Raw genomic sequence first — 12,320 nt, forward strand, 5'->3', positions numbered from 1 at the left:
TGTACCAGCCTCCCCCACTTCCTCTCGTAGCGCATTCTGTACACACACCACCCTCTGTTAAAAAAGCTGCCCCTCAGGTCCTTTTAAAAGGTGCTGCCAGTGATGTTCACAATGTGTATGGAGCTGGGCTAGAGACTAACCAGCTCTTCTGTCTTTGTGTTTTCTTCCTCCTGTCTCAGGCTGTGTACTGTGTGGAGAAGCTGGGTATCCCCATTGAGAAGGTCAACCCTAATGGGGGTGCCATCGCACTGGGACATCCATTGGGCTGCACTGGAGCTCGACAGATTGTAACGCTGCTAAATGAGCTGAAACGGAGAGGGAGGAGGTAAGTGTCTCCATTTGCAAAGCAGAAGCTGCCTTTATACAGTAAGAACTTCTAAGTCTCACTGGGATACTGTTCTTCAGGGGAATTTAGTGTCTTAGTCCCACTCCCTATCCATATCAATTGGGGTCACGTCCATTTTAAACACCTACACCAAGTTTAACAAGTTTAACGAAAGGCTATTCAGTCTAACAAAACTCATGCTAGTGAAATGTTTGCCCAGTTATACTCTTGGAAAAATCTTAGGCTGTTTTACCACGTTCAAGGTGCTATATAGATGCAAGTTATTGTTGAAACAAAAAGTACTCACATTTATATAGTTTGATGCTCCAAGTACATGAAAGAAGTATCTTGGGAAATACTTAAGTCATTTCTAAAAAAAAGTTGGTGGTTAAGGAATGGATGTTGGCAAGACAGTAGAGAGAGATTATTCCTTTGTGGCAATGGTGTGGGATCTGCTACACGTGCTGCCGTGTTAAACAGAGAGCCTCTGTTTAACAGCTCATCCAAAAGGCAGCTCCTCTAACAGTGCAGCACTCCCAGTTAGATTCATACACAACTGTGGATGCTGGAGATGTCAGACAAAAACAGAAATTGCCAATGAAACTGACAAACTCTTGGCAGCAACTTCTGTTTTTGTCATTAAAATCCTAGCCCTGTCCAACAGGAAAGCGGAACCAGACAACATCAATCTGGGAAGAATTTGTGGGAAGAAAGCAGAGTTAGCATTTTCAGTTCTATGACCCTTCATCAGAACGAGCCTAGATTGCTGTGCTCAGGTCTCTGTCGTGGATCTTTATAATAATTCACACTCAGGATGTGGATTTTGCTCACCCAGTCAGCATTTATTTCCTGTCACTAGTTACCTTTAAGAAAGTGTTGCTGTGGAGCTTCTACATTACTGCGGCTCACCTGGTGAGCCTGAGCCTATAACTTCAGTCCGAGAAGCAGCGTGCACTAGCCTGGCTAGTTCTTTCATCATGGTATGGTGCAGACACAATGGGCTGAATGCACTCTAACACTGTAATAAATCTGTAATTCTCACTCTATTTTCCACTCTCCAGTAAAGGATTCTGCCAATTTTTCATCTTCAGAGTAACTCTTTCCCAGGTGAAAGCAAAATACTGCAGATGCTAGAAATGTGAAACACACAATGCTGGAGAAACTCAGCAGGTCTGGTAGCAACAGTGGAGAGCGAAACACAGTTAACATTTCAAGTCCAATAATTCTAAAGAAGTCATTACTGGACTCAGAAATTTAACTCCGTTTCTCTTAGCCTGGTCTTTGCCCCCATTTTTGTTTTTCACCCATTCCCTTTGATGTCCTCTGGTTCCACTTTCCACTTGGACAGGGCTGGGATTTTAATGCCAAAAACAGAAGTTGCTGGAAAGAGTTCCTCAGTTCTGAGGAGGGGTCACCGGACCCAAAACACTAACTCTGATTTCTCTTCACAGATGCTGCCAGATGTGCTGAGCTTTTCCAGTAACTTCTGTTTTAATTTCTGATTTACAGCATCTGCAGTTTTGTCTTTGGTTTTTACCTGGGATTTTAATGACCTTTGCTTGTGTTCCAGAGCCTATGGTGTTGTATCTATGTGTATCGGCACAGGAATGGGAGCTGCTGCTGTGTTTGAATATCCAGCAAACCAAGACCCTCAGCATTGAAGCTCATGGGTACATTGTGTTAGAACCCAGTATCTGCTAATTGACATTCCCAGCCTATACTATGATTCAACAATAGCTACTAACTTTCACAGAGACTGATAACTTTTAAAGAGAAATTCAAACTTAGTTATTTAGCTGAAAGAGTGACATGGTGATGTTTTCCGCTTTTAAAATAACATCAATCAAGTAACTAAAAATCATATTCACTAAACACTAGAATAAAAACAAAATACCCTGGATGCTGGAAATCTGGAACAAACATGGAAAGCTGAAGAAACTCAGCAGGTCAGGCAGCATCTGTGGAGAGACAAACAGGGTTAACTTTGAGTCTGCCTCAAGGAGGAATTTCTGAAATAGTCATATTAGATGTGAAATGTTAATTCAGTTTCTTTGTCCACAGATGCTACCAGACCTGCTGAGTTTCTCCAGCACATTCTGTTTGGACTAAATTTTTCTTTTGTGGTGACAACTTTTCGAAACAAAGGAGTTAGGATTAGGCCTTTTGAATCCACTCTCCTGTTCAATACGGTTATGATTGTGGTCTTAACCCCACATTCCTATCTACCACCCATAACCCTGGATTGCCTTCTCTATGAGCCATTGCACTTCTGGTTTAAACTATAGAAATAAACAGACACTGAACGCTTTTCCCAGAATTACGATTCTGATAATTGTTTCCTGTGGGTTGCTTCCTTTCTACTTTCCAACCTGATAACTTCTTGTCCCAGAGTTGCCCCTCACTAGGAGGGTTGCACAATAGATCTTTTCCTCTAGCTTTGAGAAAAATTTTCTATAACTTTGCACAAGCTGAGTGTAGTCTCCCACCTGCGTCTATGTGGTGAATGATAGAATCAGCCTTTTTCTTTTTGACATGCTGACCTGACTAATGCTGTCCTTGCCTTGCTCATTCTCTCTCCATTAGCAGCAGATCGTACAAGACAAACTTGCAATTGCTATCTGCCTGAGATATTTGTGCGTTTACAGGGAAGCTTGTAACCCGATCTCAAAATGGTTTCCTCGACCCTCTGCTCCATACCAACAGGAAACAGATGATCTTTGCATCTCGTAAGTTTTCTAATTAGCTGCCTATGATCCCAGCTCTCCTTTCATCCCAGAAGAGAGAATTTACAGTACTTAGTTAACAATGTAATAGCTGTAACACCTCTCTGGGACTTTGGGAAACGTTTGGTCTATTCTTGGCATGCTCAGAACCTGCTGACATAGTCTCCCAGTGCACTCTCAACAAAATAATTCAAGTTTCTTCAGATCTCTAATATAGCCAGGATTACTCTCAGGCAGACTCTAGCTGTGGTCCTTTCACTAGTGAGAGAATCTCAAACTATTAGACATAGTTACAGTTTCATTTAAAACTGAGATGCAAAGGAATTTGTTTTCCCAGTCCCAGTATTAAATGACTAGATAGACAGATTTTTGAAATATCAGGAATCGGCAGCTAAACTGAACTGGCTGAAAGAGGAGTTGAGACCTGGGGTAGAGCAGCCATGATCTTGCTGAAAGTTGGAGCAGGCTTAAGGGCTGAATGGCCTGCTGGTGCTCCTAAATATTATGTTTCAAGACTCCTTTCATCAACCCTATATTTAAAATTAATTCCTAAAGTAATTAATTCCTAAGATACAGTGCAAAGTCATAATAAAGTTATAATTATAACTGCCTTCCTAAATCTGTGTACCCTTGGTGCATTGTTCTACTGTTCCTGACCTTTTAAATGTTGTCACCTCGCTTGATCTGTCATTCCCTGACCAAGCTCACCAACTGCACAAATACTTTTATAAATGTGAAATCCTTTAATTTCTGAAGCCTCGACTCATTGCATGATTTTGAAACCATGCAACTGGCCTCCCTCAGTTTTCCCTTTATACAGTGTGTACGTGTTGGAAACCAACATTTACATAATTCCTATTCAGCCAATCCCTGTCATCTCTGTAACTGTCTTCTATCTTGTAATTGAGCCATGTTGACCTAACGGAAAGCCTTGGAGCTCACTGATGCTGTCAGCCTGGTTTGAGTGCAAGGGATACTTTGCATCCTTCCCTTCTTGCTGACTTAAACAGTGAGTGGAGTAATAATGTCGACTCCCAGTTGCACCAGGAGACTGGAGGGCTGGCGTAGGACTGCAGTACAGCCAGATGTAGAGGAGCGGCCTCTGGATACAGCCAACCCAGGCCTGCAGCCTGTCTCATTCAATAAAGTACAGACTTGGTCTTCCTGGCCAATCAGCAGGAATGTTTTATCACCGTCACTCTCCTCCATTGTCAGCAACATGTCACAGTTATTTTTAATCAAACTGTTCAGGGATGTTACAAAACACCTCTGGAGCAGGTGAGACTTGAGCCTGGGTCTCCTGGCTCAGAGTTAGGGATCATACCACTGCACCACAAGATCCCATATCAGGTTACACTGGAAAAGTGAACAGTAAATTAAACGTGATTCAAACTATGATACGTTTGATGTTGTGGTAACAAGAAGCAACTTCCGTTCCAAGTATTAGATTTTGGCTGACCTTGTTAAGCAAAGAGTGTTTAATGCATTTTGTTTCATGACTAAAATCATCATCTTTCTTACTTGTTCTTGATCTTCTTTCTAATAAAGATGTTATTTTTTAAAATAAAGTCACCAGTTTGAGTCCCCATTGATAGTGATGCTTTAATTCATTGACCTCTTGGGATTTAAAGGGGTTCAAGAACAGTACTCATTTCCTATTGGTACCTAAATTTACAAAAACTAAAGTTTTATTATTTTAGGAACGTGGTTGTGGTTTAGCCATCCCTGATTGCCTGGGAAACATTTCTCTCTTACTTGTATGAGATGTGGGTGCTAATAGTCAAAGCCGGTATTGTGACATTTCAAAGTGCTCATCCAAGTGCTTTATAGAAATTGTAAGCTTTCCAGTCTTCCAGACATTACATTCCACACTCCCAACACCACCTTCTGGATGAAAAGATTTGGAGTCATTAGCTTGGGATTGAAGTTTGATAAAGAAACCAAAAATGATGGTTTTGTTTTTTCTATATATTTCACTGGAAGACATTTCCGATTATCTAGTACTGCATATCAGATAAACAGTCTAATGATAATTTGGCAAAGGTGGAAGTGGAAGTGATGCCAAGATGGCTATCATCAACGTGATACAGAGATGCTCGTGTTGGATTGGGGTGGACAAGGTCTGACACCTGGAGTAGGAGTAAGGCTCTGAAAAGTTTGTATTTTCAAAAAAAATCTGTTGGACTATAACCTGGTGTCGTTAATTTTAAGACCTTTTCATTAACATGCATATAAATGGCAGAAGGAGCAGAGGCAGCTGCCTGGATGGTCTGTGTTATTTACAAAGCTTATTGGTGGAGATCAGGTGAGAGAGCAGCAGGGTGAGATGTTTAAAAAGATCATTTGCAGGACAGAAATGCGAGAGGCTTTAGCAGATGAGAGCAGCGGCGCAGTGCTTCCTGTGAAAATGTGACAAAGGGGTTAAAGTTGGGCCAGTGGGAATTTTGAATATACATTTGGAAGCGTACTCGAGGATAGTCTTTTCAGGGGCTAATGAAAGAGAAAATAGTGTTGGGGAATTCAAGGGTGATGTAGGTGTTGAGTGATGCAAGGAGATGATTAGTGATGAACATCTGTTTAATTTATACGAGAGGTCGAGAATGTGGGATGGCAAGATCGCTGGGGTAGCTGTCTAAAGTGGTTTTCTCTCGATAGAGTTGTAGAGTTGCACGGTATGGAAACAGACTCTTCAGTCTAATTTGTCTATGCTGACCAGATATCCTAAATTAATCTACTCCCATTTTTCCAGTCCCATTGTTCCGTTGCATGGCATCCGGTAGGAAAACTCCAACCACACAAACTCCGACCCACAACCTCCAACATCATCATTCCCCAACCCCACACCGTCTGCTTCTATCTCCTTCCCAAAATCCACAAACCTGCCTGCCCCACCAAACTCATCTCCACTTATCTGGACTCCATTTTCTCCCCCTTGGTCTAGGAACTCCCTACCTACGTCTGTGACACAACCCCAGAATTTCCAATTCCCCTGTCCCCAACATCTCATCTTTACCATGGACGTCCAGTCTCTATACACCTGCATTCCCCATGCAGATGGCCTAAAGGCCCTCCGCTTCTTCCTGTCCTGCAGGCCCAACCAGTCCCACTCCACCGACACCCTCATCCGCTTAGCCGAACTTGTCCTCACTCTCAACAACTTCTCTTTCAATTCGTCCCACTTCCTACAGACAAAGGGGGTGGCCATGGGCCCCAGCTATGCCTGCCTCTTTGTAGGTTATGTGGAACAATCCCTCTTCCGCACCTACACAGGCCCCAAACCCCACCTCTTCCTCCATTACATTGACTGTATCGGTGCTGTCTCTTGCTCCCACGAGAAGCTCGAACAGTTCATCCACTTCAACACCTTCCACCCCAACCTTAAGTTCACCTGCACCATCTCCAACACCTCTCTCCTTCCTGGACACCTCTGTCTCCATCTTGGGAAACCACCCAGAAACCGATATCCATTTCAAGCCCACCGACTCCCACCCATCTTCCTGCAATAATGCCATTCCCAATTCCTTTGCCTCCGCCGCATCTGCTCCCAGGATGAGGCATTCCATTCCCGGCCATCTCAGATGTCCTCGCTTTTCAAGGACCGCAACTTCCCCACCACAGTGGTCGAAACGCCCTCAACCGTGTCTCCTGCATTTCACACAACTCATCCCTCACACCTGTCCCCACAATAACAACCAAAAGAGAATACCCCTTGTCCTCACATACCACCCCACCAACCTCCAGATCCAATGCATCATCCTCCGACACTTCCGCCATCTGCAATCCGACCCCACCACCAAAGACATTTTTCCCTCCCCACCCTTGTCTGCTTTCCGGAGGGACCACTGTCTCCGGGCCTCCCTTGTCCACTCCACAGTCCCCTCCAGCCCCACCACACCCAGCACTTTTCCCTGCAACCGCAGGAAGTGCTACACCCGCCCCCACACCTCCACCCTCAGCCCCATCCCAGGCCTCAAGAAGACTTTCCACATCAAGCAGAGGTTCACCTGCACATCTGTTAATGTAGTATATTGCATCCGCTGTTCGCGTTGTGGCCTCCTCCATATCAGGGAAACCAAGCGGAGGCTTGTGGACTTTGCAGAACACCTACGCTCGGTTTGCAATAAATAGCTGCACCTCCCAGTCGCGAACCACTCAGACGACATGACCATCCTGGACGTCCTGCAGTGCCACAACAATGCTACCCAAAGGTTGCAGGAACAGCAACTCATATTCCACTTGGGAACCCTGCAGCCTAATGGTATCAATGTGGATTTCACAAGCTTCAAAATCTCCCTGCCTCCCTAACCTGTTCTTTCTCTCACCTATCCCCTCCTCCCACCTCAAGCTGCACCCCTATTTCCTACCTACTAACCTCATCCCGCCCCCTTGACCTGTCTGTCCTCCCTGGACTGACCTACTCGTCTCTACCTCCCCATCTACATTCACCTTTACTGGCTCCATCCCTGCCTCTTTAACTTGTCTGTCTCCTCTCCAACTATCATCTCCTCTATCCATCGTCAATCCGCCTCCCCCTCTCTCCCTATTTATTTCAGATCCCTCATCCCCTTCCCCCATTTCTGATGAAGGGTCTAGGCCCAAAACATCAGCCTTCCTGCTCCTAAGGTGCTGCTCGGCCTGCTGTGTTCATCCAGTTCTACACCTTGTTATCTCGGATTCTCCAGCATCTGCAGTTCCTATTATCTCAGTAGCAATAGTACTTGGCTCTAGTTCTGGTCAAGTGGGCAGAATGAGACTTCTGAAGAAGGGTCGCTGTTCCTGAAACATTAACTCTGATTCTTCTCCACGGATGCTGCCAGACCTGTTCATTTTTTCCAGCAATTTCCATTTTTGTTTCTGCAGTTCTTTTGGGGTTTTTTTAAATGGAATGATACCAGACCTACAGTGGACCAGAGACAGTAGCACCGGCCAGACTGGAGAGTCACCATTTCACCCAACCCAGTGGGTCGCTCTCAGTGTCAGAGAAAATTAAGCTAAACCTCCATGTGATATTTAATGAAATCACAGTTTGTGCCATTCATATAAGAAACCAACTTCTATTACTGGAAATTTTAGATTTAATGGAAAAACAAATCCTTTCATAGGTTAAGCATTAATGAAGATAGTACAGCTAAATATTTACATTGATTAACTTGTTGGAGGCTCATATGTAATTTTAATTTCTGCTGACACTATGAGATGAACATAGCTTCGTATTTTTCATCAAGTGTACCTCTTCCTTGTACTGAGAATTTTACTGGTCTCTCTCCAAGAATTCCTTGGATGACAACGTTTGTTTGATACATTTTCTCATCCCTGTCATGGAACAAAACAAAACAAAATTATTTCACATGCAGAAATGAGTGAGTAGACATTGGAAAACCCATGAACAGTCTTCAGCAGCAGCAGAGAAAACAGAGGCTGAAAACGATCAACCAGTGTTCAGACAATAACCCCAGCTTCTCATCTATCCCTTGATATCTTCCTTCTGCAAACTTTCCCCACTGTTTTCTGAACACTGAAGTTATTGTACATTCTCCAACCACCACATTCCCCTAATCTCAAAATCACACCTCAGAATATTGGTTTCAGCAGCATTTCACTGAAATCCTCATTACCAACAGCATAGTGTGGTCAGATTAGGCACATAACAAAGAACAAAGAAACCTACAGCACAGGAACAGGCCCTTCGGCCCTCCAAGCCTGCGCCGATCAAGATCCTCTGTCTAACCTGTCATCTATTTTCTAACGGACTGTGTCCATTTGCTCCCTGCCCATCCATGTACCTGTCCAAGTATATCTTAAAAGACGCTAACGTGTCTGTGTCTACCACCTCCGCTGGCAACGCGTTCCAGGCACCCACCACCCTCTGTGTAAAGAACTTTCCACACATATCTCCCTTAAACTTTCCTCCTCTCACTTTGAACTCATGACCCCTAGTAATTGAGTTCCCCCACTCTGGGAAAAACCTTTTTGCTATTCACCCTGTCTATACCCCTCATGATTTTGTAGACCTCAAGCAGGTCCCCCCTCAATCTCCGTCTTTCTAATGAAAATAATCCTAATCTACTCAACCTCTCTTCATAGCTAGCGCCCTCCATACCAGGCAACAGCCTGGTGAACCTCCTCTGCACCCTCTCCAAAGCATCCACATCCTTTTGGTAATGTGGCAACCAGAACTGTACACAGTACTCCAAATGTGGCCGAACCAAAGTCCTATACAACTGCAACATGACCTGCCAACTCTTGTACTCAATACCCCGCCCAATGAAGGAAAGCATGCCATATGCCTTTTTGACCACCCTATTGACCTGTGTTGTCACCTTCAGGGAACAATGGACCTGAACACCCAGATCTCTCTGTACATCAATTTTCCCTAGGACTTTTCCATTTACTGTACAGATCGCCCTTGAATTTGATCTTCCAAAATGCATCACCTCGCATTTTCCCGTATTGAACTCCATCTGCCATTTATCTGCCCAACTCTCCAGTCTATCTATATTCTGCTGTAATCTCTGACAGTCCCCTTCTCTATCAGCTACTCCACCAATCTTAGTGTCATCAGCAAACTTGCTGATCAGACCACCTACACCTTCCTCCAGATCATTTACATATATCACAAACGACAGTGGTCCCAGCACAGATCCCTGTGGAACACCACTGGTCACAGGTCTCCAATTTGAGAAACTCCCTTCTATTACTACCCTCTGTCTCCTGTTGCCTAGCCAGTTTTTTATCCATCTAGCTAGCACCCCCTGGACCCCATGTGACCACTTTCTCTATCAGCCTGCCATGGGGAACCTTATCAAATGCCTTACTGAAGTCCATGTATATGACATCTACAGCCTTTCCCTCATCAATCAATTTTGTCACATCCTCAAAGAATTCTATTAAGTTGCTAAGACATGACCTTCCCTGCACAAAACCATGTTGCCTATCACTGATAAGCCCATTTTCTTCCAAATGGGAATAGATCCTATCCGTCAGTATCTTCTCCAGTAGCTTCCCTACCACTGACGTCAGGCTCACTTGTCGATAATTACCTGGATTATCCCTGCTGCCCTTCTTAAACAAGGGGACAACATTAGCAAGTCTCCAGTCTTCTGAGACCTCACCCATGTCTAAGGACGCTGCAAAGATATCTGTTAAGGCCCCGGCTATTTCCTCTCTCACTTCCCTCAGTACCCTGGGATAGATCCCATCCGGACCTGGGGACTTGTCCACCTTAATGTCTTTTAGGATACCTAACACTTCCTCCTTCCTTATGTCAACTTGACCTAGACTAAGCAAACATCTATCCCTAACCTCAACATCCGTCATGTCCCTCTCCTTGGTGAATATTGATGCAAAGTACTCATTAAGAATGTCACCCATTTTCTCTGAATCAGCGCATAACTTTCCTTCTTTGTCCTTAAGTGGGCCAATCCTTTCTCTAGTTACCCTCTTGCTCTTTATATATGAATAAAAGGCTTTGGGATTTTCCTTAACCATGTTTGCCAGCAATATCTCATGTCCTCTCTTAGCCCTCTTAATCCCTCGTTTCAGATTCGCTCTGCATTCCCGATATTCTTGCAAAGCTTCGTCTGTCTTCAGTCGCCTAGACCTCATGTATGTTTCCTTTTTTCTCTTGGCTAGTCTCACAATTTCACCTCCCATCCATGGCTCCCTAATCTTGCCTTTTCTATCCCTCATTTTCACAGGAACATGTCTCTCCTGCATGCTAATCAACCTCTCTTTAAAAGCCTCCCACATATCAAATGTGGATTTACCTTCAAACAGTTTCTCCCAATCTACATTCCCCAGATCCTGCCGAATCTTGGTATAGTCGGCCTTCCCCCAGTTTAGTACTCTTCCTTTAGGACCACTCCTATACTTGTCCATGAGTATTGTAAAACTTACGGAATTGTGGTCGCCATTTCCAAAGTAGTCCCCTACTGTAATATCAACGTCCTGGCCGGGTTCATTCCCCAGCACCAGGTCCAGTATGGCCCTTTCCCGAGTTGGACTACATACATACTGCTCTAGAAAACCCTCCTGGACACACCTTACAAATTCTGCTGCGTCTTGACCCCTAACACTGAGTGAATCCCAGTCAATGTTGGGAAAATTAAAATCTCCCATCACCACCACCCTGTTTCTCCTACACCTTTCCATTATCTGTTTACATATTTGTACCTCTATCTCACGCTCGCTGTTGGGAGGCCTGTAGTACAGCCCCAACGTTGTTACTGCAGCCTTCCTATTTCTGAGTTCTACCCATATTGCCTCACTGCTTGAGTCCTCCATGGGGCCCTCCTTCAGTACAGCTGTGATATCGTCTTTGACCATTACTGCAACTCCTCCACCCCTTTTACCTCCCTCTCTATCCCGCCTGAAGCATCAATATCCTGGGACAACTAGTTGCCAATCATGCCCTTCCCTCAACCAAGTCTCAGTAATAGCAATAATAGCAATGACATCATACCTCCAGGTACCAATTCAAGCCCTAAGCTCATCTGCCTTATCTACCACACTTCTCGCATTAAAACAAATGCACCTCAGACCACCTGTCCCTTTGTGTTCATCATCTGTTCCCCGACTACTATTCCCTTTAGTCACACTGACTCCTTTATCTAGTTCCCTACAGGCTTTCCAAAAGACCATAATCATTCCAGCCACATTAATGTTATGGCTGAAAGGAGGAGTCTAAGACTGGATTCTGAATACGACAAGGGGAGTGCTGTTATGGTAAAGGAGTGATTGAGATGCTGAACAAGTGTTAATAATATAGTTGAATAGGTAAAAATAGGTCAGCGTGCTGAACATGGCTTTGTGCGTAGGAAATCATGCTTCACGAACTTAATTGAATTATTTGAAGAAGTAACAAAGAGGACTGATGAGGGCAGAGTGGTAGATGTGATCCATGTGGACTTCAGTAAGGCCTTCAACAAGGTTCCTCGTGACAGACTGGTTAGCAAGGTTAGATCCATGGAATACGGGGATAACTGGCTATTTGGATATAGAACTGGCTCAAAGATAGAAGTTAGTGGGTGGTGTTAGAGGGTTGTTTTTCAGACTGGAGCCCTATGACCAGTGGTGTACTACAAGGAAAAGGGGCAGGGTCTGTTGCTTTTTGTTATTTATATAAATGATTTGCATGTGAACATAAGAGTTATGGTTAGTAAGTTTGCAGATGACACTAAAATTGGAGGTGTAGTGAACAACAAGGAAGGTTACCTCAGATTACAATGGGATCTTGATCAGGAACAAAACCAGAAGTTGCTGGAAAAGTTCAG

At 44.2% G+C, this 12,320-nt stretch overlaps 2 protein-coding genes across 7 annotated transcripts in view; one reads left to right on the forward strand and one right to left on the reverse strand.

Moving 5' to 3' along the window:
- Positions 1-4,636, forward strand: part of acaa1 (acetyl-CoA acyltransferase 1) — a 35,927-nt gene extending 31,291 nt beyond the window's left edge. The window contains exons 11-12 of the mRNA XM_048549856.2: positions 180-325; positions 1,896-4,636. Of these exons, the coding sequence (XP_048405813.1) occupies positions 180-325; positions 1,896-1,986 (237 nt within the window). The 3' untranslated portion in view covers positions 1,987-4,636. The remainder of the gene's footprint in view (positions 1-179; positions 326-1,895) is intronic.
- A 3,480-nt stretch (positions 4,637-8,116) lies between these two features.
- Positions 8,117-12,320, reverse strand: part of dlec1 (DLEC1 cilia and flagella associated protein) — a 181,819-nt gene continuing 177,615 nt past the window's right edge. For all 6 annotated transcript variants that reach the window (XM_059640337.1, XM_059640341.1, XM_059640334.1 and 3 more), the window contains one exon: positions 8,117-8,361. In XM_059640337.1, the coding sequence (XP_059496320.1) occupies positions 8,238-8,361 (124 nt within the window). In that variant the 3' untranslated portion in view covers positions 8,117-8,237. The remainder of the gene's footprint in view (positions 8,362-12,320) is intronic.

The sequence above is a fragment of the Stegostoma tigrinum genome, chromosome 2, assembly GCF_030684315.1.
Source record: "Stegostoma tigrinum isolate sSteTig4 chromosome 2, sSteTig4.hap1, whole genome shotgun sequence".
In the NCBI taxonomy this organism is placed as follows: domain Eukaryota; kingdom Metazoa; phylum Chordata; class Chondrichthyes; order Orectolobiformes; family Stegostomatidae; genus Stegostoma; species Stegostoma tigrinum.